General features: G+C 47.1%; 3 protein-coding genes across 4 annotated transcripts; 2 read left to right on the top strand and 1 right to left on the bottom strand.

The window, feature by feature from the left end:
* Positions 1-98: 98 nt before the first annotated feature.
* On the top strand, positions 99-7,231 carry LOC130198318 (serine/threonine-protein kinase SBK1-like). Its single transcript, XM_056421467.1, has 5 exons — positions 99-167; positions 474-618; positions 1,073-1,275; positions 5,056-5,217; positions 6,407-7,231. The coding sequence occupies exons 1-5, from the start codon at positions 99-101 to the stop codon at positions 7,028-7,030; spliced, it is 1,203 nt and encodes a 400-aa protein (XP_056277442.1). The 3' UTR covers positions 7,031-7,231.
* Positions 7,232-11,608: 4,377 nt separating this feature from the next.
* necap1 (NECAP endocytosis associated 1) lies at positions 11,609-17,805 on the bottom strand. Of its 2 annotated transcripts, XR_008833512.1 has the most exons (9): positions 17,660-17,805; positions 15,634-15,734; positions 14,937-15,041; positions 14,781-14,862; positions 14,533-14,641; positions 14,047-14,194; positions 13,826-13,937; positions 12,994-13,391; positions 11,609-12,791 (listed from the first exon to the last, which is right to left on the bottom strand). XR_008833512.1 is itself a non-coding variant. In XM_056429824.1 (8 exons), the coding sequence occupies exons 1-8, from the start codon at positions 17,797-17,799 to the stop codon at positions 13,346-13,348; spliced, it is 843 nt and encodes a 280-aa protein (XP_056285799.1). In that variant the 5' UTR covers positions 17,800-17,805; the 3' UTR covers positions 11,609-13,345. The 2 variants fall into 2 exon arrangements, 1 of the variants encoding a protein (XP_056285799.1); XM_056429824.1 differs by having other exon boundaries at positions 11,609-13,391.
* Positions 17,806-17,926: 121 nt separating this feature from the next.
* epn1b (epsin 1b) lies at positions 17,927-27,641 on the top strand. Its single transcript, XM_056421454.1, has 10 exons — positions 17,927-18,654; positions 18,742-18,878; positions 18,969-19,042; positions 22,575-22,730; positions 23,601-23,729; positions 23,969-24,089; positions 24,189-24,364; positions 25,049-26,177; positions 26,288-26,422; positions 26,838-27,641. Exons 3-10 carry the CDS (start codon positions 18,974-18,976, stop codon positions 27,113-27,115), a joined length of 2,193 nt encoding a protein of 730 aa, XP_056277429.1. The 5' UTR covers positions 17,927-18,654; positions 18,742-18,878; positions 18,969-18,973; the 3' UTR covers positions 27,116-27,641.
* The last annotated feature ends 334 nt before the right edge of the window (positions 27,642-27,975 follow it).

The raw sequence follows: 27,975 nt of genomic DNA, 5'->3' as shown, positions 1-27,975 counted from the left end.
TGTGTGTGTGTGTGTGTGTGTGTGTCGTGTGTTGTGTGTGTGTGTGTGTGTGTGTGTTGCTCATGTGTGGTGTTCTAGCTGTTTAACTTGTCCGTGTGATGACGTGCGTGCTAGGCAAAAAGGGATGTCAGGAGTATAACGTGTCGTGTGTTTACACCCGCGTGATCGTGTGTTGCGATCGCCGTGTGCACGGTACTGCGATTCAAAGCTCGGCGTGTAATAATGGTTCATATGTACGTGTTGTGTTACGCTGATGTTTTTAATCGTGTAGCGTGTGACTGTGTATGATGCAGTGTGTGGTCTGTGTGTGCTGTGTGTGTGCGTGTGTGTGTGTTGCGTTGTGTGTGTGTGCGTGTGTGGTGTGTGTGTGTGCGCGTGTGCGTGTGTGCGTGTGTGTGTGCGTGTGTGTGTGCGTGTGCGTGTGTGCGTGTGTGCGTGTGTGCGTGTGTGTGTGCGTGTGCGTGTGTCCTCAGGCTGCCCCTCACCTCCTAGACGAGCTGTGTCTCCTCACCTCTCAGTCCCTCCCAGTGATGAAGACCTCGGAGCATTTCCAGGTCCTGAAGCTTCTGGGTGAAGGATCGTACGGACAAGTGATGCTGGCTGTGCACAGGGAGAGAGGTGGGGGTGAGTGTGTGTGTGTGAGTGTGTGTGTGTGTGTGGGGGGGGGGGGGGGGGAGTGAGTGTGTGTGTGTGTGTGTGTGTGTGACTTCCTCTTTAGAGCATGAGCAGAGGTAGAGTAGGGAGGAAGGAAGGAAGGAGGGAAGGAAGGAAGAGGGGAACGGAGAAAGGAGGGAAGGTGTGTGTGTATATATATGTGTTTATGTATGTGTACGTGTGTGTATATGTGTGTGTGTGTATATATGTGTGTATGTCTGTGTACGTGTGTGTATATGTGTGTGTGTGTATATATGTGTGTATGTGTGTGTACGTGTGTGTGTTATATACCATAAAAAAGACCTAACAGTCACTGTGTGTGTGTGTGTATATGTCTGTCTGCGTGTGTATATGTGTGTGTGTTTGTGTGTGTATATATGTGTGTATGTCTGTGTACGTGTGTGTGTGTGTGTTGCAGGCACCCCCATGGCCCTGAAGTTCTTCCCGCGGGAGGCCACGCCCCTCGCCTCCTTCCTCAGGGAGTACCAGGTGTCGCTGTCATTCTGCCGCCACCCGGCGCTGACGCGGGCGCTGGGCATCGCCTACAGCACGCCGGCGCACTACGTGTTCGCCCAGCAGGCCGGTCTCCACGGCGACCTCTACGCCCGCATCCTGCCCGAGGTGAGTGTGTGTGTGTGGGGTACATGGTGATAAGCAGACCTCTCACCCCCCCCCCCCCCCCCCAGGTGGGCATGGAGGAGGCCGCCGCCCAGCGGGTGGTCTCCCAGCTGGCCGGCGCTCTGTCTCACCTTCCATGGCGCTGGGCCGTGCAGGATCAGAGCCGGAGGAGGCGTGTTCCTGTCTTGGCCTTGCTACCCGCCACGTGGAAGCTGGGAGACTTCCAGCATGGTCAGTGAGAACCAAGTAACCAATCAACCAAGTAACAATTAACAACAATTATGAGTGTAAGTAACCAGTAACAGAAGTAACCAAGTCGCAATTAACCAAGTAACCAAGTAACCAATCAACCAAGCAACCAGTAACAGAATTAACCAGTGTAATCAACCAATCAACCAATTAACAAATAACAAAATTGACCAAGTAACCAATTAACCAAGTAACCAGTGTAGTAACCGTCAACAAGTAACCAAAGCAATGTAATTAACCAATCAGCAAGTATTATTAACCAATTACCAATTAATCAAAGACAGTAACCAATTAACCAATCAACCAAGTAACCAAGTAACCAGTAACCAGTGTAAGTAACCAAGTAACAATCAACCAATTGTAATTAATCAACCAAGTATTGATTAATAGTAACCAGGGTACTATTAACAGAGATAACCAATGAACCAATCAACTAAGTAACCAAACAGCCAAATAATAATTATTAAGTAACAATTAGCCAATCAACCAATTTACCAGTTATTAATGGATTCATGAAATTAAATCCATTGTGACCTTCTTCAAACCTCCATCGCCCTTCCTTCTTCCTTCCTTCATTCTTCCTTTCTTCAGTCCCTCATTTCCATTTTTATCTTTCATTCTTCTTCCTTCTTTTCTTCCCTTCCTTTCCTTCTTTTTTCCTTCATGTCTTTCATTTCTTCCTTCTTTTCTTCCAAATCTTTCAAATCCTTCCTTCCTCTCTACTTCTTCCCTCTCCTTCCATTCTTCTTCCTTCCTTCCTTTCCTCCTTCTCCTTCCTTCCCTTCTTTCCTTGTTTCCTTTCTTCCTTCTTCATTATCCTTCTTATCTCTTCTTCCTTCCTTCATTCCCTCCTTCGTTCATACTGTTCTTCGCACTATTCATAGTAAATTAATTGGGAGAAGTTTATAGCTGAATCTCAACAGTCAGAAGAACATTTGACTCCTTTGACTGTGACCTTTGACCGTAGCCTCTGTCCTGCGGTGCGTGTTCAGTGTGTTCCTCCCAGGTATGAAGGCCATTGGGCGCCCGGTGCCAGGTCTCGGGTAGCTCCCATTTTCAGCCCCGAGTCGAGGTGTTCATGGAACCAGGACTGCGTCGAGGAGGAAGAGGAGGAGGGCGAAGAAGAGGAGGAGAAGGAGGAGGGAAGAGGAAAGAAGAAGAAAGTGGCGAGGTTTGGGTCTCGTGGGGAAACATGGGACAACTGAGCCCTGGTGTCAGCCTCGCCATGCTTCACGGCACTCACCTAGGCCCAGACCAGCAGGCGACTGCGGAGCCTACGGAAGTATCGGGAGTGGGTCGGCAGGCGGGGAGGAGGGAGGGAGGAGGGCGAGGAAAGAGAGGCGGAGGAGGACAGGCCTCTTCCTCTTCCTCCTTCTCTGCCGTTGCTCCCAATTCGCGTGTTTCACGGCGCTTGACCGCCGCTTCTTCCGAGCGTTGCTGGACCGAGCGCGGTAGCGCGGGCAGCAGAGGGGCGCTGTTTTTTTTTTGTTTGTTTTTGGGGTTTAGGGTTTTGTTTGTTGTGTTTTTGTTTTTAAAGGGGTGTTTGTTTTTTTGTTTTAAAATTTTGTATTTTGTGTTATTTATTGTTTTGTTTTTTTTTTTTTTGGGGGGGGTTTTTTTTTTTATATGGTTTTTGTATTTTTTTGGGGGGTTTTTTTTGTTTTTTTTTTTTTTTTTTCTTTTATTTTTTTGTTTTTATTTTTTGGGGTTTTCTTTTTTTTTTTTCCCGTTTTTTTTGGGGTTGTTATTTTGTTATTTAAAATTTTTTAAAATATAAAATTTTATTATTTTAAAAATATAAAAAAAATTTTTTTTTTGTTTTTTTTTTTTGTTTTTTTTTTTTTTTTTGTCTTTTTTTTTTAAAAAAATTTTTTTTTTATTTTTTTTATTGTTTGTTTAAAAATTTTTTTTTGTTTTTGTGTGTTATGTTTTATTTGTTTTTTTTTTTGTGTGTCCGTGTGTGTGTCTGTGTGTGTGTGTGTGTGTGTGTGTGTGTGTGTGTGTGTGTGTGTGTGTGTGTGTCTGTGTGTGTGTGTGTGTGTGTGTGTGTGTGTGTCTGTGTGTGTGTGTGTGTGTGTCTGTGTCTGTCTGTGTGTGTGTGTGTGTGTCTGTGTGTGTGTGTCTGTGTGTGTGTGTGTGTGTCTGTGTGTGTGTGTGTGTCTGTGTGTGTGTGTGTGTGTATGTGTGTGTGTGTGTGTATGTGTCTGTGTGTGTGTATCTATGTGTGTGTATGTCTGTGTGTGTATGTATGTGTATGTATGTGTGTCTGTATGTGTATGTCTATGTGTGTGTGTGTGTGTCTGTGTGTGTCTGTGTGTGTGTCTGTGTCTGTGTGTGTCTGTGTGTGTGTGTGTCTGTGTGTGTGTGTGTGTGTGTCTGTGTGTGTATGTGTGTGTGTGTGTATATATGTGTTTATGTCTGTGTACGTGTGTGTATATGTGTGTGTGTGTATATATGTGTGTATGTCTGTGTACGTGTGTGTATATGTGTGTGTGTGTATATATGTGTTTATGTCTGTGTACGTGTGTGTATATGTGTGTGTGTGTATATATGTGTGTATGTCTGTGTACGTGTGTGTATATGTGTGTGTGTGTGTATATACAGGACTGTCTCAGAAAATTAGAATATTGTGATGAAGTTCTTTATTTTCTGTAATGCAATTTAAAAAACAAAAATGTCATGCATTCTGGATTCATTACAAATCAACTGAAATATTGCAAGCCTTTTATTCTTTTAATATTGCTGATTATGGCTTACAGCTTAAGAAAACTCTAAAATCCTATCTCATAAAATTTCAATATCTCCTCAGACCAAGTTAAAAAGATTTATAACAGCTGAGTGTTTGTCAAGGCTCAGAAACCCTTGCAGGTGTTTCGAGTTAATTAGACAATTCAAGTGATTTGTTTAATACCCTACTAGTATACTTTTTCATGATATTCTAATATTTAGAGATAGGATATTTGAGTTTTCTTAAGCTGTAAATAATCAGCAATATTAAAAGAATAAAGGCTTCAATATTTCAGATGATTTGTAATAATCAGAATACATGACATTTTTGTTTTTGAATTGCATTACAGAAATAAAACTCATCACTCTAATTTTCTGAGACAATCCTGTGTGTGTGTGTGTGTGTGTGTGTTATATACCATAAAAAAGACCTAACAGTCATTGTGTGTGTGTGTGTATATGTCTGTCTGCGTGTGTATATGTGTGTGTGTTTGTGTGTGTATATATGTGTGTATGTCTGTGTACGTGTGTGTGTGTGTTGCAGGCACCCCCATGGCCCTGAAGTTCTTCCCGCGGGAGGCCACGCCCCTCGCCTCCTTCCTCAGGGAGTACCAGGTGTTCTGCCGCCACCCGGCGCTGACGCGGGCGCTGGGCATCGCCTACAGCACGCCGGCGCACTACGTGTTCGCCCAGCAGGCCGGTCTCCACGGCGACCTCTACGCCCGCATCCTGCCCGAGGTGAGTGTGTGTGTGTGTGTGTGTGGGGTACATGGTGATAAGCAGACCTCTCACCCCCCCCCCCCCCAGGTGGGCATGGAGGAGGCCGCCGCCCAGCGGGTGGTCTCCCAGCTGGCCGGCGCTCTGTCTCACCTTCACGCGCTAGGCTTCGTGCACCGGGACCTTAAACCGGAGAACGTGTTCCTGTGCGACGCCGCCTGCCGCCACGTGAAGCTGGGAGACTTCGGCATGGTCAGTGAGAACCAAGTAACCAATCAACCAAGTAACCAATTAACCAAGTAACCAAGTAACCAATCAACCAAGTAACCAATTAACCAATCAACCAAGTAACCAAGTAACCAATTAACCAAGTAACCAAGTAACCAAGTCACCAATTAACCAAGTAACCAAGTAACCAATCAACCAAGTAACCAAGCAACCAATTAACGAATTAACCAATTAACCAATCAACCAATCAACCAATTAACCAAATAACCAATTAACCAAGTAACCAAGTAACCAATTAACCAAGTAACCAATTAACCAAGTAACCAATCAACCAAGTAACCAAGTAACCAATTCACCAATTAATCAAGGAACCAATTAACCAATCAACCAAGTAACCAAGTAACCAAGTAACCAATTAACCAATTACCCAACTAACAACGTAAACAGTTAACCAATCAACCAATTAACTAATTAACCAAGTAACCAATTAACAAATTAACCAATTCACCAATTCACTAATTAACCAAGTAACCAATTAACCAATCAACCAAGTAGCCAATTAGCCAAGTAACCAAGTAACCTATTAACCAAGTAACCAATGAACCAATCAACTAAGTAACCAAGCAACCAAGTAACCAATTAACCAAGTAACCAATTAGCCAATCAACCAATTTACCAGTTAACCAATGGATTCATGAAATTAAATCCATTGTTGACCTTCCTTCCGACCTCCCATCTTCCCTTCCTTCCTTTCTTCCTTCCTTCATTCCTTCCTTTCTTCAGTCCCTCATTTCATTTATCTTTCATTCTTCTTCCTTCTTTTCTTCCTTCCTTTCCTTCTTTTTTCCTTCCTTCCTTCTTTCCTTTCTTCCTTCTTTCCTTCCATCTTTCCGTCCTTCCTTCCTCTCTTCTTCCTTCCTTCCCTCCTTCCATTCTTCTTCCTTCCTTTCCTCCCTTCCTCCCTTCCTTCCTTCTTTCCTTGTTTCCTTTCTTCCTTCTTTCCTTCCATCCTTCCTTCCTCTCTTCTTCCTTCCTTCATTCCCTCCTTCCATTCTTCTGCCTTCCTTCCTTTCCTTCCTTGGTAAATTAATTAGAGGAGAAGTTTATAACTGAATCTCAACAGTCAGAGAGAACATTTGACTCCTTTGACCTTTGACCTTTGACCCGTGGCCTCTGTCTGCGGTGCGTGTTCAGCCGGTGTGTTCCTCCCCAGGTGAAGGCCGTGGGCGCCCGGGTGCCGGAGGTCTGGTACAGCTCCCCGTACTGCGCCCCCGAGTCCGAGGTCGCTCGCGGGAACCAGGACTGCGTCGAGGAGGAAGAGGAGGAGGACGAAGAGGAGGAGAAGGAGGAGGGGAAGAGGAAGAAGAAGAAGGCGGCGAGGGTTTGGGTCTCCGTGGAAACCGCCACGGACAGCTGGGCCCTGGGCATCCTGACCTACGCCATGCTCACCGGCACTCACCCCTGGGCCCAGACCGCCGGCGACTGCCGGGCCTACCGGAAGTATCGGGAGTGGGTCGACGGAGCGGGGGAGGAGGAGGAGGAGGACGAGGAAGAGGAGACGGAGGAGGAGGAGGAGGACGGGCCTCTTCCTCTTCCTCCTTCTCCTGCCGCCGTTGCTCCCCAGTTCGCGTGTTTCACGGCGCCGGCCCGCCGCTTCTTCCGGACGTTGCTGGACCCGAGGCCGCGGCGCCGCGGGCGGCCAGAGGGGGCGCTGCGCTACCTGGGAGGGGAGTGGGTGATGGAGGAGGAGAGGAAGAGGCTGGAGGAGGAGAGGAAGAGGCTGGAGGAGGAGAGGAAGAGGCTGGTCCAAGATAACAAGAACACTGGAGGACTGTGAAGCGGCTCTTCTGACATGAGAGATGTTTTTATAAAGTCTTTAGATTTAAAACCTGAATCATATTGTTTGTTTTTGGTCTTTCAGATCTTCTGGTTTTCAAAGTGAAAGTGAAGCGAACGACGTGAGAGAAGACGAGGTTCATGTGCAGCAGCTGAGGCTACGAGCTAAAAGTGAAATAAATACGCAATATATCAATATTTACTTCTTGTTATTTCTTATTTACGCCGTAAGAAAGACTTTTTTTCAGAACTTGCAGCTCTCAGCCCGCTCTAGGCTATACAACCGAGAGCAGCGCCTCGGTCCCAGCCCGCTCGAGGCTATACAACCGAGAGCAGCGCCTCGGTCCCAGCCCGCTCGAGGCTATACAACCGAGAGCAGCGCCTCGGTCCCAGCCCGCTCGAGGCTATACAACCGAGGGCAGCGCCTCGGTCCCAGCCCGCTCGAGGCTATACAACCGAGGGCAGCGCCTCGGTCTCAGCCGCTCGAGGCTATACAACCGAGGGCAGCGCCTCGGTCCCAGCCGCTCGAGGCTATACAACCGAGAGCAGCGCCTCGGTCCCAGCCGCTCGAGGCTATACAACCGAGAGCAGCGCCTCGGTCCCAGCCGCTTGAGGCTATACAACCGAGAGCAGCGCCTCGGTCCCAGCCGCTCGAGGCTATACAACCGAGAGCAGCGCCTCGGTCCCAGCCGCTCGAGGCTATACGGTCTATATGCAGTTCATAACTCTCGATGATAAATCCCAAATATAGACGCACGACAGGCGATATCTCTTTCAAGCATGCGGTAGCGTTACAGACATTAATGATTATTTTTACGGCTCTAATAAACACTAATAATCAGCTGTTGCCTCATTTAACCCTAAAGTTAAAGTTAAAGTTGTTTCATTCATTTATTATTTAATAAATGTTTTCATTCGAGAATTTCACACCATAGAATAAAGAGTCCAGTTCAGAGGAAACGTGGATATGTTGGAGATTTATTTCCCATTTTTTCACACACACACACACACACACACACACACACACACACACACACACACACACACACACACACACACACACACACACACACACACACACACACACATAAACACACACACACAGACACACACATATAAACACACACACGGACGCAGACACACACATATAAACACACACACGCACAGAAACACAGAAACACACAGAAACACACACACACACGCACACCGACATAGACACACACACATACACACAGAAACACACAGAAACATAGACACACACACAGACAGACACACACGGTCCAACACATGAAGGCAAAGTATCGGGTGATACCCCCCCCCCCCAACGTGATACGGCAATGGAGCCGTCGGCCTTTAATGAGCTCATTCCCGTGACGAGGTAACTGACCTACGACCTTCATCTCCACCACGTCCTGAGAGGTCAAAGGTTAGAGTCACTTTTTGCTGTAACCAGACACCTCGAGTGTGTGTGTGTGTGTGTGTGTCAGACGGGTACACAACGTGTTGAGTTCATGGAGGGGTTCTGGGAGGTTCTTCATCGCAACGCCGAAGAGTTTCACAACAAACTTTCACTGGCGCTCGAGAAACTGAAGACGGGTCTGGAGGTCGCTCCGGCTTCAACTCGATACGCCGGCGAGACGGCGAGATGTCAGCGGGGCGTTCAGGGGGATCGGGTCATCCACGCCTCAGAGCCACCCATTTCAACTCTTTTTCCACAACAGCAACTAAAGGTCAAAGGTCAACGGCCTCAGATGGAGACAGAGGGGGCGAGGGATCTATGTATAGAACACATCTGGGCTCTATGGACAGTCCTCAGTGTGTGTGTGTGTGTGTGTGTGTCTGTGTGTGTCTGTGTGTGTTATTATATTTTAATGTTTTTTATGACATCTTTATGATATTTGTATGATATGTTTTTTTACGTCTTTGTGGCGTTTTTATGAAGTTTCTGATGTTTTCATGACGTGTTCATGACGTGTTCATGGCGTGTTCATGACGTGTTCATGGCGTGTTCATGACGTGTTCATGGCGTGTTCATGACGTGTTCATGGCGTGTTCGTGACGTGTTCATGGCGTGTTCATGACGTGTTTGTGATGTGTTCATGACGTGTTCATGACGTGTTCATGGCGTGTTCATGGCGTGTTCATGGCGTGTTCATGACGTGTTCATGGCATGTTCATGGCGTGTTTGTGACGTGTTCATGGCGTGTTTGTGACGTGTTCATGACATGTTCATGGCGTGTTCTTAGCGTGTTCATGACGTGTTCATGGCGTGTTCATGACATGTTCATGGCGTGTTCGTGACGTGTTCATGGCGTGTTCATGGTGTGTTTGTGACGTGTTCATGACATGTTCATGGCGTGTTCATGACATGTTCATGGCGTGTTCATGACGTGTTCATGACATGTTCATGGCGTGTTCATGGCGTGTTCATGACATGTTCATGGCGTGTTCATGGCGTGTTCATGGCGTGTTCGTGACGTGTTCATGGCGTGTTCATGACGTGTTTGTGACGTGTTCATGACATGTTCGTGGCGTGTTCATGACATGTTCATGACGTGTTCATGGCGTGTTCATGACATGTTCATGGCGTGTTCATGGCGTGTTCATGACATGTTCATGGCGTGTTCATGACATGTTCATGGCGTGTTCGTGACGTGTTCGTGGCGTGTTCATGGCGTGTTCATGGCGTGTTCATGACATGTTCATGGCGTGTTCATGACGTGTTCATGACGTGTTCATGGCGTGTTCATGACATGTTCATGGCGTGTTCATGGCGTGTTCATGACATGTTCATGGCATGTTCTTGGCGTGTTCATGATGTGTTCATGGCGTGTTCATGACATGTTCATGGCGTGTTCATGACGTGTTCATGGCGTGTTCATGGCGTGTTCATGACGTGTTTACTCTCCTTTGTCTCGACTTCGATCAAATGAAACATTTCATCGTCTCCATATTTTTGTGCTTTGAAAGTGACGCTCAGGTCTTCAGGAGGGCGTTGAATTAAAACCCACGTTCTGTGTGTGTGTGTGTGTGTGTGTGTGCGTGTGTGTGTGTGTGTGTGTCTGTGCGTGTGTGTGTCTGTGTGCGTGTGTGTGGGTGTGTGTGTGTGTGTCTGTGCGTGTGTGTGTGTGCGTGTGTGTCTGTGCGTGTGTGTGTCTGTGCGTGTGTGTGCGTGTGTGTGTGTGTGTGCGTGTGTGTGCGTGTGTGTCTGTGCGTGTGTGTGGGCGTGTGTGTGTGCGTGTGTGCGTGTGTGTCTGTGTGTGTGTGTGTGTGTGTGTGTGTGTCTGTGCGTGTGTGTGGGCGTGTGTGTCTGTGCGTGTGTGTGGGCGTGTGTGTCTGTGTGTGTGTGTGGGTGTGTGTGTCTGTGTGTGTGGGTGTGTGTGTCTGTGCGTGTGTGTGTTTGAACCTGTGAGTCATGATGACGATGACAGCTGGAATCAGATCTTTGGAAAGATAAACGAGGATATCGAGTGTATAAAAAGTCCTGAATGTCCGTTTGGCTGAGAAGAATCAATCCATCAACATGACAGGTGTGTGTGGGTGTGGGGGGGGGCGGTGTGTGTGTGTGGGGCGTTGTGTGTGTGTGGGGGCAGTGTGTGTGTGTGTGGGGGGGGGGTGTGTGGGGGCAGTATGTGTGGGTGTGGGGGGGGCGGTGTGTGTGTGTGGGGGCAGTATGTGTGTGTGGGTGGGGCGGTGTGTGTGTGGGGGCAGTATGTGTGTGTGTGGTGTGTGTGGGGGCAGTATGTGTGGGGGCAGTATGTGTGTGTGGGGGCGGTGTGTGTGTGGGGGCGGTGTGTGGGGCAGTATGTGTGTGTGTGTGGGGGGCAGTGTGTGTGTGGGGGGCGGTGCGTGTGTGTGTGGGAGGGGTGGTGTGTGGGGGGGGCAGTATGTGTGTGTGGGGGTGTGTGTGGGGGGGGCGGTGTGTGTGTGTGTGGGTGGGGTTATGGAGGACGCATACCAAAACGATTAAAATGGCCTGAAGAGTTGGAGCGAGGCGACGAGATGAAGATGAGGCTTTGTGGGCGTGTCCGTAGTTTTGTGGGCGTGTCCATAGATTTGTGGGCGTGTCCCTCCAGCTATCCGTCTCCTTCTGTCCATCAGCAGAGCTCAGAGCTTCTCCCAGAGGAACGGAGATCTCTCTGGACATTCAATACCTTTACCCAACGTTAAAGTCTCTGTGTTTAGTGAGCAACAGACAATCAGACTTTAAATATTGTCACTACAGGTAAAACCCGTGTGAAAGGATTATTAACTTCATACAACAAACATTTAAATAGTAATTAAGATAAAAAATTAATTAATGTAATTGTTAAATAGCATTGTTCCTGTTTTTTTAAATAACCTTTAATATTCCACGGTTAGGTTTCACATCCCAGAGATTTATATATACTATGTATATAAACATATATATATTTTTAAACATCTAATAAATATAAATATTTGGTACAAATGCCAAATAAAATTTAGCAGAAGAGAAATAATTCTGGTTTTACCTGAAGGAAATTCCATTTCTTATAAACCTTTCAACTGTGGAGTCGTAATGCTTAAGAGCTCAACAACAACAAGACGACATCACGCGTCCTTTGAAAGGATTTATTGCCTCTTTCTCATTAAATTGGTCATAAATCAAAAGTGTTGGTCAGTTTACAGCCAGAGTGGAATGAGACGTTTCTTCTTCTTCATACATTTCAGCGAGACGAGCAATGTAAACACAACACACACGTCAATGGCGACTCACACAGATCCGTGATGTCATCACAGAAAATAATAAAAAACGTACACAAACTAAATAAATTCACAGGAGTCGTGTAGACGAGCCTCTCCTAACATATCACACGCTGCCATGGAGACATTCTTCATCATCATCACCACCACCTTGTTAGTCCCGCCCTCATCTTTTATTTAAGTCAAATAAGCCACATCAGGTCCGTCCACGTCGGCAAATACAGTATTAAAACATATTTAAAGGCATAGTTCCACATTTAAAGAGAAGAAAACAATGAATACGACTCTTCTTCTTCTTCAGCCGAGCTAGCTAGTTTCCAGAATTACAAGCGTTTCCCAAAATAAAAACTCCTTTAACTTCCAACCTTTCACCCACATTCAGTGCTAAAGGCTCACCCAGAAAATTCCGCCATTAAAAAACAACAACAATAATAGCTTCACGGTCATCGCACAAACACAACAAAGCAGTTAATAATCCTGCGCTCCACTTCCACCTCCTCTTCCTCTTCCTCTGCTCTCAGACGTGGACGTCATTACATATTTCATTTAATGCGTCGCCTACATTCACCTCATTTATTGTGTTGTGAGGAAGTATTTAAGTAGTTTAAATCAAAACCCACCACTAAACTCAGCATAATGTTTCATTCTTAGCTTACTCGGTTAATTTTAAAGAAAAAATAAAATAAAATGCAGTAAAAGTTCATAAAAATGAAAAATAATTGGCAGTGATGACGGATGTGTGGGTATCACAACAAAGCAAAGCCAATCGGTAGTAAACCAAAATAATATTTCACATTGTAAACATGATATTTATAGACATAATACAGCAGACAGGAATTAAAACAATACTGTGCAATGGTTGCCGTGGCGACACATCAATACAAGGCATAATAACGGTGATAAAATTAAAAAAAACGAAGTTCATCTGAAATCAGTTTTGCATCCCATAATGCACCACTGACCGAAAAACATTTAGAAGTTGCATCTTTTGTCTCCGCTTGCATCATCGCTCATTTTATGTACAGTGATTCTGGAGTCTGAAAATTAAATGTTTTTATTCACGTTAAATCTCTTACAAATGTATCCAAGAGTTCCTTCTTAAATCTTTATATTTTAAATAAAGTTAGACAAACTATTCAGGGAAAGTTGTGATTCATTAGAAATAATCTAATTAAATAAATAATAATACAAATGCATGAATTAAGTGCCAGTTTGAGAGCGATAAGGAAACCGTCTTACAGTTAGTCGCCTCCACTTCTGGAGCTGCAGTACTCTGCAGTTCCTGCAGGGGGCGCCGTGGACAACATGAAGCTCTGAGCAGAGCTGCAGCCAGAGGAGGAAACGCTGCCATCAGGACGACAGCATAGCCCTTAATATCTGCTGTTTTCAGGGGGGGGGGGGGGGGGGGTGGTTTACATCATATAATGGCTTCTTAAAAACGGATTAACGCCTCAGTTCCTTTCAACAATATTTGATATTCGAGAGAAAAACGTGATTCTTTCTGGATGAAAATGTTGTTGCTAAAGCTCTGTGGAGTTTCACTCGGGATCTGTGTGTGTGTGTGTGTGTGTGTGTGGAGATCACAACAGACTCAGAACTGCATCCAGTTCTGCAGTTGTGACGTCGCTGGAACGGAGCTGCAGACACAGGAACTCATGTTAGTTTATTCATGTTATTCTATATAATAATAATAATAAAATTACTTATTAAAAAGGACAGTAGCAGATTTGCATGTCATGAAAATTATAATACTGCGCCATAAACAAAACTAACATGTCATTTGCATATGAATCAATAAATTAAATTAAAAGTATATGACATATATATATATTACAAAATATCTATATAAATAAAAATATATAAATAAATAAATGTGTATAAAGATAACAAAATATAAAAAATATATTAAAGTATTTAAATAAAAAAGTTAATATATTAATAAAATAGATGTATAAAATAAAAATAAATATACAGGCACACCTCCAGACCTCAAACAAATGCTTTAAGACGAAGGTCTCATCACCCAACAGGTCACACATAGAAACTTAACAACAACGTCACATGACTTTACCTCGCAGGAGCGGAGAAGTCCCCCCAAAGATCTGAGTCGGCGTTGGACTGAACCCCCGTGTTGGACTGAACCACCGTGTTGGAGTTGCTGCTGTCCAGCTCCAACAGGCATCCTGACCGATACAGGAGACATTCAAACTTTATTAATAACACCTGGTTTAAACGTCGTGTTTCTGCACCTCCAGAAAGGTGAGAATACGAGTCGACCCCCCATAACTCTACCTGTCGCCATGTCCCCCGTCTGGGGGACCGTGTTGTGATTGGATGAGCCCGACAGAGGGGGTGGGGCCACCTTGCCTCCAGGCGGTGGTGGGAGGAGTCCAAACCCACCTGAGCTGAGTGGGCGGGGTTTATCCCTCTTTTTACCTTGCTAGAGGTGGAGAAAATAATAAAAATCACATCTCAGATGTTTCATGAGCGCATGTATATATATATATATACAAATAAATTATATAAAAATAAATAATATACACACACACATACACCTGAACTTTGAAGAAAGGTGAAAAATAGTTTCTTTTTTGTAATATGAAATTATGATTTGACCAATTTGTGAATTACAGACGGTCCACAAAGTTACACCTGAGCTCCAGTTTTTCGTTTATCGGCAGTACGAAGTAATTACAAGTAAAAAAAAAAAATCTGATTTATTTGGACTTCTTCGAGGCTCCAAAGTCTTTCTACACGTATCCATGTCGAGTCCCTCACCCCGATGTTCAGCGTGATGGTCTGTCCGTCTTTAAAGCCCAAATCCAGCTTCGGTCCCGTTTCCCCGAGCTCGGCATTTTTACTGAACTCGTGCTGCTGCTTCACCCACCTGCAGAGAGAGAGAGCGAGCGAGCGAGCGAGCGAGAGACAGAGAGACAGAGAGAGAGAGGCAGGTGACGCAAGAACCATCGGCGAGGACGCCCCAAAGCCAGACGGCGACGACGCGGCTCGCCGTGTTTTCCTCTTACTTGAAGTGGTCCTGCAGAGACACGTTGAAATCGAAGGCGTCCCCTCGGTCCCCGAAGCCGACTCCGATGAAGGCGCTCCGACCTGCGGGCGAGAGATGGCGTTCCAGTAAAGTGGCGTGTGAAGTCCAACAGGAAGTCCTCACAAACCACGCTCACCGTTGTCATCCTGTATCCGCAGCACGAAGTAGCGGCTGGAGTCGCTGACCGTCTCCATGTCGCCGCCAGGATACTCATTGATGGGCGCCTGGGCGAACAGCTCCCCTGGTGGTCACAAGAGGGAGGGCGGGGTAGAGACCTGTCAATCAACTTGTAGCCCCGCCCCTAAAGCATCACACTGTAATAAAGAAGACTTGAAACTAGAGACTGAGACAAAAACTCATGTTTACAATGTTTACTGAGGGAATACATCAAGAGAAGTAGAGTCACTATATAGACTTCTATACAACCAGAGGAGTCGCCCCCTGGTGGTCAGGAGAGAGAATGCAGCTTTAACACATGAAGCATAGACTTCTACACAACCAGAGGAGTCGTCCCCTGGTGGTCAGGAGAGAGAATGCAGCTTTAACACATGAAGCATAGACTTCTATACAACCAGAGGAGTCGCCCCCTGGTGGTCAGGAGAGAGAATGCAGCTTTAACACATGAAGCATAGACTTCTATACAACCAGAGGAGTCGCCCCCTGGTGGTCAGGACAGAGAATGCAGCTTTAACACATGAAGCATAGACTTCTATACAACCAGAGGAGTCGCCCCCTGGTGGTCAGGACAGAGAATGCAGCTGTAACACATGAAGCATAGACTTCTATACAACCAGAGGAGTCTCCCCCTGGTGGCCTGAACACTGCAGTCCCACCTGAGACCTTGTCCTCCAGCTTGACGAAGGCCACGTGGCCCTTGGCGGTGATCCTCATGCGTCCGGTCCAGTCTGGAGAATCCAGCTTCCAGTCTGCTGCCCTGTGGACCAACAACATGTTTGAGGGAGAATTTAACACTACATTATATTATCATTAATCAGTGGCGGGCCGTCAGGGCCAGCAAGGCCTTCTCTGCTGGCCTAAACATCATCAGAATATAATTTTTTTTTTAAATAAATGTTCCCACAAATATGTATTCAATTATTTCCCAGAGTAAGAGTTATTCTCTTAATTTCATAGCGTTCCTCTTGGTTGCGCTGCTGCCAGCGCCAGGTTGAGATTTGGAGGGCTGATCTTTATGTTAGATCTTTTATCCAATCATATTCAGCCATCGTGTGTTGCCAGGGGGCTAAAATCTGCCCTTAGGCCTTCAGAATCAACATTGCGGGCGCTAGTAGCTTAAAGTGAATGGAAATGAATATTTTGTGTCAACCAATCAGCTTTAGAGTTGGCTCCTCTAGGCCTTCTCGAAGGCCCCGGAACCGGCACAGGAGCAGCGAGCAGGCCGAGTGCTGCACGTCTTTTGATTGGATTACCAATATTGAGAGGCGGGGTCTATGGGCAGGTAGATGCAGAACCTCAGAACTAGGAAACTGAATTTGATAAACGAATTAATTTGCGTACTACTAAGCTGTTTGTTCAACCCACAATGGCGGAAGGAGGAGAAGATATCGATTTGGTCGAGGATATAATTATAACGCCATTCTCAACGAACTTTAAGACCGACGCGACGCTACAAAGCCCGTCACAGGCGGGACAGGGGCTCGCTCGCCACTTTAAAAGTTCCAACTACGAGCGCTACCGATGGCTCACAGGCTCCGAGAAGCTCTGCACACCAGACTGCTGGGGATGCCTGTTGCAAGTGATCGATTTGGTGTTGGGAGCCACACTGGCTTTGCAAACTTGAGTTGTCTAACCGAGGCAGCAACGAGACACTAGAGTACGGCTCGGCACCTACAAGCATCGGTGCTTTGAAAATGTTTGGGGACACGGAGCGGATCTACAGATCAACGAACAAGTGGCAACGGAGCTGCACAATGAACAGGTGAAGAACAAGAGGGACATATTGAAAAGACTCATTAATTGTGTCATGTGTGTTTGGGTAAACAGGAACTTTCATCTTCATCATCACGGTGAAACTGCTCTGGTGACAATGCGCTTTTTAGTGAACACACTAAAAAAAAGTTGGACTTAAAGTTTAAAGTTTGTGGACCAGAAATGCATATAAGACGAATATTATTATAACTCTGTTGCACTCGACTGTGTTCTTGCCTATTAGTTGAACTGTATTGTACTCTTCCCCTGCAATTCTCTGAATAAAAATGTCAATTTCAAGGTGACGCAACGCCTGGTTCTCCTGCGTCTCTGTCTAACTGTATAGTGTCTAGAGCCACGGCGTCATAATGAGAGTAATAAGAGGTGGATTAATTCGGGTGGGACTGTGTAGGACCTCACTGAAGGCCCAGGCCCACGCCACTGTCATTAATAAATAACTAGGTCTATATATAGAACTCATGATTTATTAATATATAGGCATTGGTATATGAATATAAAAAGGGGGTTGAGCATTCATACTTACACTGTACCTCTCTTTTAATTCTACCTCTCTCATGTAACGCCTCTGGTGAACATATGGAGCCATGCGTTGATTCTATTATCTCTCCGTGCAGTCAAGGCGGTCTGCGCATGCGCATCACAGATTAAAGACATAAAGTTTGAATCCATAATAACTATCGACACAGAAAACCCAGGTTTGTTATCGTTGATTAAATATATTTATTTACAACTGGAAACACGTAATTTTATCTCCACTCCTTGCATAAAATAAACATAACGCCCCCCCCCTCTCCATCCTGTCCCTTTCGTGATTTGTAAGCGTGCCCCTCAGTGAAAGTAAAATGTCGGTCGAAACGCAGTATTTTCACAATACGCCGTCGACGACCCCTTCCGAGGTGTTTCATTTACCTGTACGCGCGGTTTGAAGCGCGCGGCGGGATGCGGTAGACGTTGACATCGGGCTTCACGCACAGGATCGACTCGTACTCGCCCTCGGCCGCCATCTTGATTCGACTGTTATTGATGTGGGAGTCGTGGTTGTGACTCATTTATTTGCTTCTTTCCTGGGGGGAGAGGGGGGGGGGTCTCTGCGTGTGTGTGCGTGTGTGTGTGTGTGTGCGTGCGTGCGTGTGTGTGTGTGTGGTCTGCGTCCTAAGGGTCAGTGAAAGCGTACCCGCTAAACTAAAACGCAAAATAACGGTTCGATACTAGAAAGACAACAAATAATTTCCTGCTGAATTTTTACAAATATATATTTCATTACAAAAGACGTAAAACTGGTGAACAACAGAAATATATGTTTAATTGAGAATAATAAATATACAATAGATAAAAAGATATCGCGAAGGGGGAGGGGGGCGTGGACTTGCAGGTGGTGCTGAAAACGACCGGAAGCGGAAGTGGTCGTCGCGTCGTTCTCCTCGAAGGATCCTGCAGATCTTACACACAGAGTGGTTAGTCTCTTATTTCTTACAGCAAATATACACATTAAAAACACGAGACGACGCGCGACTAACGGGTGTTATCTTTTTATCCGACAACGGCGACCGTTTCTCGAGACGCGACCCCTTTAACTCCATCGCTAACGCCTGATATTTAAGCTGCATTGATCACTGCGTTCGCCATATTGACGGCTGCTGGCCGTCGTCAGTCGCTCTCCGAGGTTCTGAAACGCATCCCTCACGGATGCACCGTCGACTTCCAGCCTGTCCGGGATCAGGTTGATCATCCAGGTGCCCTGCGAGTGTAGTTTACGACTCGGATGCTGGCTGATGCCTCCGGGTTGTAGCTTCTCCAGCGAAGCTAAGCTATCTGAGGATCTGTGGTTTGTCGCAGTGATCGTGACACACTGACACGAGTAGCTCGTCCTTGTAGGCCAGCTGTGCAGCCATGCATTCATAAATGTGAGCGTGCCCATTGTGACTCACTGCCAACCCAATGCATCTGCTCTTTTTTTCTTTTTTTAAAACATGTTGTCTTCCTCCCTGCAGCTGTAGGATCTGGTTTCCAAACATCCCGAGAGAAGCCAGTGCATCCAGGGGGAAGATAGAGCAGGATGCACACGCTGACACAGCACTAAAGCAACATCTCTATATATATATTTGACAGTACAAGCTTTACAAAAAAGGTATGATTTGTAATGATGTGTGTGTGTGTGTGTGTGTGAGGAAATTTCATCTCGTTGTTCACAAGTGACCCCCCCCCCCCCCCCTTTTAGGCGCCATGACGTCCTCTATGCTCCGCCGCCAGCTGAAGAACCTGGTCCAGAACTACTCTGAGGCTGAGGTCAAGGTAACAGAAACTGGAGAACTCAGAGGGCCTCAGTGACCCCCGACATGGAGCAGGAAATAAAATGTGTTTTTTTAAGTTCGAGATGTATTTTGGATTATCTTTGCTTTAATGAGATAGTTGGGGCAGTAGCCATGGGAAGAGAGATGAGGATGAGATGCTCCTTAAGTCTGTAGGACACACGCACACCTACAAGATGACATTGAGACGCACTGTTGCTGGTAGCACATTACGTGTGCTACCAGAGGGGAAAGAACAAGGGTTTTTGTCCACTTTTTCCATCGAACCAGCGTGGCCGGCAGAGATCGTACGAGCGAACCACAACAACAACAGTGGAGCCGCTACTACGGGAGGCAGCGAAAACATCGAGGAACAGACTGAGAGTTCAAGCCCACCGTCCACCTCTGCCCAGCATCCTTCTTGCTAACGTCCAGTCTCTGGAAAATAAGATGGATGATTTGGATCAGATTCCAACGGGACATGATTGTAACATCTTTTGTCTACGGAAACATGGCTGACCCGCTGGTGCGGATCGACTCATCTGCCTAACCGAGTCCTTCTCTCTTTTCCGTGCATACAGATCGGATGATTCTAGTAAATCTATGGGTGGAGGGTTTGCTTCATGACAAACAACATGTGGTGTGACCCCAAGAACATTAAGACTCTTTCTCGTTCCTGCGCCGAACCTGGAACATCTGGCGATCTCATGCCGTCCATTCTACCTTCCCGGGAGTTCAGCTCGGTCATCACCACAGCCGTCTACATTCCACCACAAGCGGACACCGGCGTAGCACTATCGGAGCTACATGATGTGTTATGTCGGCATCAGAACAAGTATCCTGTGGTGGTGGCTGGGGACTTTAATAGGGCAAACCTAAAAAGTCATGCGAACTTTCACCAGCACATTCGTGTGCTACCAGAGGAAAGAACGTTGGACCACTGCTATCGCCATTCAAGAGAGGCTACAAGGCTGTCTCTCTCCTCAGACCATGCCGCCATTTTCTGCTTCCAGAGTATAAACAAAGGATCGCGGAAGCGGTAGTGACGAGGGCGAAGCGGTGGACTGACCAATCAGAGGCTGAGCTACAGGGCGCTCTTTCGACTGGGACATGATCCAATCCAGTTCCAGTGGCGTCAGATTCTGAAGTGGCTATGAGCCTCATAGCAACGGACACCATCGTCCCCACGGTAAAAGTTAGGGTCTTTCTAATCAAAAGCCGTGGGTTGATAGATCCATCCGTGAAGCTGTGAGCGCCCGTACTGCTGCCTATAACTCCGGTCTTGTATCCGGCAACATGGGCAGTACAAGGCAGCGGTCTATGGACTGAGGAGGGCGGTGAAGGAGGCCAAGAGGAGGTACCGAGACAGAGTGGAAACACAGATGGAGCAGCGCGACACCAGGCGCCTATGGCAGGGGCTACGGACTATCACGAACTACCAGAGCAGACCCAATGGTGAGTGCAGCGCATCCCTAGCGGACGACCTGAACACATTTTATGCGGTTTGAGGCTAGCAACAACAGCGCTAGCTAACAACAACACCGTTAAGCGGAGGTGAGTTCTACCGCTGGGGATGAACACTCTCTGTGACCGAGCACAGTGTGAGGAGGGCTCTGCTGAGGGTGAACACCAGGAAAGCTGCAGGTCCAGATGGCATATCTGGGCGAGTACTGAAGACCTGTGCTAACCAGCTAGCTCCAGTGTTCACCACAATATTCAACCTCTCCTGGCTGAGTCCGTGGTCCCCGCCTGCTTCAAGAGATCCACTATTGTCCCTGTGCCCAAGAATGCTTCTCCGGCATGTATGAATGACTACCGACCGTGGCCCTCACCTCGGTGGTCATGAAATGCTGAGAGGCTGATAAAGGACTACATCTGCGCCTTCCTCCCTTCCTCCATGGACCCGCTGCAGTTTGCTTATCGCCCAAACAGATCTACAGATGATGCTGTCTCCCAGGTACTGCACACCACACTCTCTCATCTGGACAGCCAGAGGGGGGGCTATGTGAGACTGCTGTTCATTGATTATAGTTCAGCTTTCAACACCATAGTCCTCCAGACTGGCTGGCAAGCTGATTGAGCTGGGACTGAACACCCCTGTGTGCTTGGATCCTGGACTTCCTGACCGCCAGGCCACAGGTGGTCAGGGTGGGCAGACACACCTCAAACCCCTCACCCTGAACACAGGATCCCCAGGGTTGCGTCCTCAGCCCCCTACTGTACTCCTGTACACACATGACTGTGTGGCCAGGTTCAGCTCAACACCATCATCAAGTTTGCGGATGACACAGTGGTGGTGGGCCTGATCTCCGACAACGCGAGAAGGACTACCTGGAGGAAGTTGCTGATCTGTCACTCTGGTGCCAGGACAACAGCCTCATCATGAATGTCACCAAAACCAAGGAGCTGATTGTGGACTTTAGGAGGGCACAACAACAGAGGACGTACTCACCACTGGGGATTAGCGGGACTACTGTGGAGAGGGTGAGCGGGTATAAATACCTGGGAGTCCACATCACCGAGGATCTGACATGGTCAACAAACACAGACACTCTGGTGAGAAAGGCAAGGCAGCGCCTCTACCACCTCAGGCAGCTGAGGAAATTTAAAGTTTCCCAGAGGATCCTTCAGTCCTTCTACTCTGGAGCTGTAGAGGGCGTCCTGACGGGTAGCATCACAGCCTGGTTTGGCAACTGCTCCGCTCAGGACAGGAAGGCTCTGCAGAGCACTATTGAACTACACTTCCCACCCTGCAGGACTTGTACACCAGGAGGTGCAGAACCAGAGCCGGCAGGATCATGAAGGATCCTCACCACCCCAACAACAGACTGTTTCAGCTGCTGCGGTCAGGCAGGCGCCTCCGTAGTCACGCTGCAAGAACAGAGAGACTGAGACGGAGTTTCTTTCCTCAGGCCATCAGGATTGTGAACTCCGACCTCACCAGGACCCCCACATAGACCCACACAACTGCCCCTCTTAGGCACACACACACACACACACACACACACACACACACACTGTAAATATTGTGGTTTTTTTATTGTAAATAGTGTGTACTTGTTGCCCTTGCACATTCCTGCTGAGCTTTGCCACTTTCATTTCACTGCACACCCTGTGTGTGTATGTGACAAATAAAACATCTTGAATCTTGAATCTTGAATCCATTTAAATCTCTTAACTGTACAACATGAGGTTGAAAGGATGCGCCAGCCAAAGAGGGAGATCAGTTCAAAGTTAGAGGAGAGAGATCCATAAAACAAGTCATACATTGAAACCTTCCACAGCAGTAAAACTCTGAGAGTTCTCTTGAATCACAGCGAGTCATTCTCTTCTATCCTAACCTTCAGGGTTTAGGAGTCAGGGGACATCCTTTCTGTCATTATGCTGAGCTGATGAAACACGATCCGTCATAACAGAACAGATTACTTTTCATTCGTCTTTGTATTCAATAATTTGGGTGACCGTGAGCTTTTCTTGTCTCTGACTCTGCCTGTTTTTATATTTCCTGACATTTTCTGGCGTGGCTTCTCTTGCAGGTGAGGGAGGCGACGTCCAACGACCCGTGGGGCCCCTCCAGCACTCAGATGGCCGACCTCTCCGACCTGACCTACAACGTGGTGGCCTGCAACGAGATCATGACGATGCTCTGGAGGCGCCTGAACGACGACAAGAACTGGAGGCACATCTACAAGGTGACGATGGCGATGGAACCCGTGTGGTTTGTAACTCTATTCTGAACCGCCGTTATTGGAGGTGTTTTAAGACGTCAGTCTAATCCTAGACATTGGACATAATCAAAATACGAATACAGTCCTTATTTGAAAAAGGCTCTTGGGACCTGCAGCAGCAGAACCCTGTGCAGTGGCTCAGGAGGAGGAGATGACAACAATTAATTGAGGTAAATTAGGTCACATGATCAACATTTCTACGGTCTCGGACAGTCAATTCAGTTTAGTTTCAGTTTTAAATATATATATTTTTTACTGTTCTCTAAAATGCTAGTTAAAACCCTCTGGGTTTCATCACATGACATGATTTATGAATCTAGTCTTTAGTAAAGGTGTATGATGGTGTACTGCACCATAGATCTGCTTTTAAGTTACTGCCATCACCAACTCTGTAACATGACAGACCATCTTGTGATCGACAGTTGCACTAGTGGCCATTATAGGCATTGCATGTTTTTATTTTAAGAAATCTTATGTACAAATGTATCTGCCTGGTTGTTGACTCAGAAAATGAAATCATCACATCAAGTTTAGTTCTACACGCTCCCAGTCGTCCCGGGTTCGGAGACGTTGGTACAGCTGTCTATTTATAAAATATTTTGTATGTATTTTATTCTATTTTAATGTGTTGTACTCTCTGGACCTTGAGTCTGAAATAAAAGTTTGATTGATTGAATGTTGTTTATACTTTCTGACAAAATCTGTGATTTTACAATTTGTGTGTGTTTTTTTAAATTTTCAAATTTGAAACTGTACAGATTGACAGTCTATTTTGGTTTCAGTCGTATGCGTTTTTATTTCTCGTGTTTATTGTCATGCTTTTTTCCCCGGCAGTCCCTGACGCTGCTGGAGTACCTGTTGAAGACCGGTGACGACCGCGTGCTCCTGAAGATGAAGGACAACACCTACATCGTCAAAGCCCTCGCGGAGTATCGCTTTGTAGAGAAGGAGGGCAAAGACCAGGTGATCTCTTTAGTCTCTACTTAAAGGTGTAATGCTATCCATACCATCACACTCCTTTAAAACCTATAGGCCAAGTTCACTATTAAAGAATAAAATATTTAGTGTCAAATATTTTAATTCAAGGTCATCCAGAAGACAGTGCTCGACACTTTCAGGCGTACACAACGTGTAACTTTTGGGGTTTGTTTTTAAGGCTTAGATCATCAATCAAAGTCTAATTTAAGCTTATCTGTCTTCAGGGTGTAAATGTGAGAGAGAAGGCCAAAGTTGTCCTCATTCTCATGGAGGACGATGATAAACTAAAGGAGGAGAGAGACTTTGCCATCATGACCCGAGAGAAGACTTCGAAAGGTTCTGCCGGTGAGCCGTTCAACTACCACTGCTAAACACCAGTTGGAGTATAATTCACTTAATTTCTGTGTCTCACATTTAAAATCTATTTCCATTCCTTCCAACAAGTCTCATCCGCCGACGCCATCAAGGATCCCAACTACAAGCCCTGCTACGTCGTCGGGGCCGGAGGGCTTCCGTCATTGGACAACATACCGTCGGTGGCCGACTTGGCCTCAGCATTCGCTTCGCCGCAAAGAGGAAGAAGCAGAGCTGAAGCTGAGAAGAAAGGCGGAGAGGAGGAGGTGTGTGGAGCAGGTGGACAGGTGGACAGGCCTCAAAACATAGTAGTTATATCAACGTGGTTTCTAAAGTCTCACCAAACCAAACGGTCTATAATACGGGTTGTGAAGGATACATTTTGTGGTGGAAATTAGTGTTCCTTTACCTTGTGAGAAATCAAAAGTAGTTTAAGCATGGTTGCCATGCCATGGTCAGAATCCCTGAGCCTTCTCTCAAGACCGTCAGAAATAACTGCTGCCTACTCAGTGCAAGACCCCATCCTTTATACGATTTCAGAGACACCTGCATTCCCAAAATCCATCTGTTTCCTCTCCGGGGGAAGTCGGAGACCTCCAAAGGCTACTTCCAGTCCAAACCCCTGCGTAATTGATTGTGTTTGACCTGTCCAGGAATAAGACTCTAGGTCATTGTCCGTGACCTCTTCCCATGACCCCACAGAGTCAGGTTAATCTTCTAAGCATTTCAGAAATAGGAGAAACATCTGTTAACATTTTTCCTACGACACATTTCAGTCAAAGAATGGATCCTTCTGAAATTAGATTACCGACCGTTTAGCCAATACCAATTGCAATCGAATACTCGGCTTGAACGAATCGGTTAGATCTCATGTGTCAACAGGACCGGTTGAGTAACGCCTCTCCTGAAGCCACTTTTAAGAGTTCATCTCTCTAATTGTAATATCCTAGGCCAAGATGAGTGACGACGAGCTGCAATGGGAGGATGCCGGCAAAGACAATGACGGTAAAGGAGGTGCTTGGGGAGGGGCGAAAGCAAAGGAGGAAGAGGAGAAGGAAGAGAAGGAGAAATCGCATGCATGGGGAGCCCCGCAAGAACCTAAAGAAGCCCCAGATCCATGGGGCATACCCACAAAGCCTGACGCAACTGATGCAGCAGCCAGTGGTGATTCTTGGGGGGCTCCAACTACTGACGAAGATTCATTTGCTGCACCAAAGAAGGGAGAAGATCCATTTACTGCAAAAGACAACCCCTTCAACGCCCCGAAAGACAGTTCAGACCCCTTCAATGCACCCAAAGACAAGGAAGATCCATTTGCTGCTCCAATAGTTAAACCAGATCCCTTCAACGACCCAAAGGATGACTCCTTCAATGCCCAGAAAGGGGATCCCTTCAACGCCCAGACAAATGATCCCTTCAATGCCCCCAAGAATGATCCGTTCAATGCCCCCAAGAATGAGCCCTTCAATGCCCCCAAGAATTATCCCTTCAATGCCCCCAAAGATGATCCCTTCAATGCCCCCAAGAATGATCCCTTCAATGCCCCCAAAGATGATCCCTTCAACGCCCAGAAAGGTGATCCCTTCAATGCCCCCAAGGATGATTCCTTCAATACCCCAAAGGGTGATCCATTCGGTAGCCCAAAAGATGATCCCTTTACTGCACCAGCATCAACACCCCCAAAAGAAGACTCATTCGCAGCACTAGTGTCACCTAAAGATGATCCCTTCCCTGCTGCATCAACACCACCCAAGGAGGATCCTTTCTCGGCACCATCCAAACCCACAAAAGAGGACCCATTTGCTGCACCAACGACACCCCCTAAAGAGGATCCATTCACGGCGCCGTCCAGTCCACCAAAAGATGATGCCTCCGACCCCTTCAATGCCCCTCCGGTGAGCTCGCCTCAAGGCAGTGCAGATGCGTGGGGAGCCCCTGCTGGCTCTACACGCACTGACGCGTCCGACCTCTGGGGGGCGCCGTCTGCTCAAGGGGAAACCAAGGGCGGAGACCTCTGGGGGGACGGGGGGACATTTGGAGATGCATCCAAACTGGACGATGACGCGTGGGGAGCTCCAGGTCAGAAACCAATGAATAGATGCTTCTTAACCTTGAGGTTCACGATCATATCTGTATGTTAGAGATTTGTTCTTTTTTAAAAAACATTTCTGCTCTATTTCCCTGTCAAGCTGCAGCTCCAGCTGGCACAGATGATGCGTGGGGTTCCCCTGCTCCACCGTTAGACTCCACCCCATCTCGTGACCCCTTTGGAGACGGAGCATCTAAAAAAAGTGATCCTTGGGGTGCGCCGAGCCAGGGGACGGGTAAGTCGCACTTCTAAAGGCTCGTTCTCGGTGATCCATCACATTTCACATGGCACATTTAAAAAAACATCATTGTCTTGCTTGGTACTCGGCAATAAAATGACCCACTCTGATTATATCGACTAATTTCTTCCTCTGGATAGTTTGCAAAAATGCTTGTTTTTAATCCATAGAAGACATTGAATGGCAACTCTAACAACTTAACTCTTTGTGTGCCGGGTTCCTCTTTCTCATGTTTCCGTTACTCTTCCATCTTTTCCATTTCACCCCCCCATCCATCGGTCAGCAGCTGGCTAACGATCCTAATCAATTAAACTTCTCTTCCGCTTTGCTCCCTCTCTCTCTCTTCCTCCCTGACCTGCTCCCTAAAGAAAACACCTTTTAGAGCAGAACTGGACCTTTTATTGTATTGCAGGAAAGCAAACCGCGCAGGAGGCGTACGCAAAGACCGCTTCGTTTCTGGGCTCGGCCGGGGCGTCGCTCGTTGACTTGGACGATCTGTTTTCTTCCAAACCCAAACGCCGCCCCTCCCCCGCCGCCGCGCTCGTCGCCCAGACGCGAGCCATCGGTAAGGACGGAGAGGAAGTCGCTTCTTCGCTCTGGGTGACGAACGCGTTTTTTTTCTTTTCCCAAAGGCTCCGTGGGGGGATTTTTGTGTGTGTGGTGGTGCGCTCGAGTCGAATGGATGGATGAATGGATGGATGGAGGGATGGATGGAGGGATGGATGATCATCTTCAAAAGATTGAAGAATCACCGAGATACTAAAACAATATCTGTAATTCACTGAAGATTGGTCCAGAGGGAGAGGGGGCGGAGACTTATTTATCAATAGGTTTGTATGGAAAGGCTAACTGTGATCCTGTGTTTATCCTATTCACCCCACCCCGGTGTTCTCGCTGTATAGATGTGTGTGTGTGTGTGTGTGTGTGAGCATTAGGGACCTATTATAGTCGCTAGTATAGAAGCTAGTGTATATTAACCAGCAGATATTGACCTCTTCTCACCCCTCTCTCTCTCTCTCTCTCTCTCTCTCTCTCTCTGCTGTGGTGCATTTTCTCTTTGCTGGAATACTTTAACCTCCCCCCTCCCCCCTTCACTCTCCTGTTACTCCTCCTAAATTTTCCCAGGCGCTTTCAAATCCCGGGGCATGACATCTGGCCCCGTGGTCAGATCGTCCGTCTCGGGGCAAGCCCTTCCCGAAACGTCGGCCCCGTGTCGACCTCCGTTTGGTTCCACCCTCGCGCCCTCCGCCGGGGCTCCGCCTCCGTCTTTTGGGAGTGAACCTCCATTATTTCCGCCTTCGGGGGCTTCTCGGTTCGGCTTAAACGAGCTTCAGGCGGCTCCCCCGAGTTCAGGAACTGGAATGGCGCGATTGGTTCCTATGGGAGGGAGTCCACAAATGGGACTGAGCATGAACCCCTCCTTTGGAGGATGGGGAATGGGTCAGTCCGGCTCTCCGGTGGGGATTCCTCTGACGGACCCCCTCCTCATGGGAATGGGTCAGTCCGGTTTCTTTGCAGGCGTGGCTCCTTTGGGAGGATCCACTCCACGG

The sequence above is a fragment of the Pseudoliparis swirei genome, chromosome 1, assembly GCF_029220125.1.
Source record: "Pseudoliparis swirei isolate HS2019 ecotype Mariana Trench chromosome 1, NWPU_hadal_v1, whole genome shotgun sequence".
Taxonomy (NCBI): Eukaryota; Metazoa; Chordata; class Actinopteri; order Perciformes; family Liparidae; genus Pseudoliparis; species Pseudoliparis swirei.
This window is presented reverse-complemented; position numbering and strand designations above follow the sequence as displayed.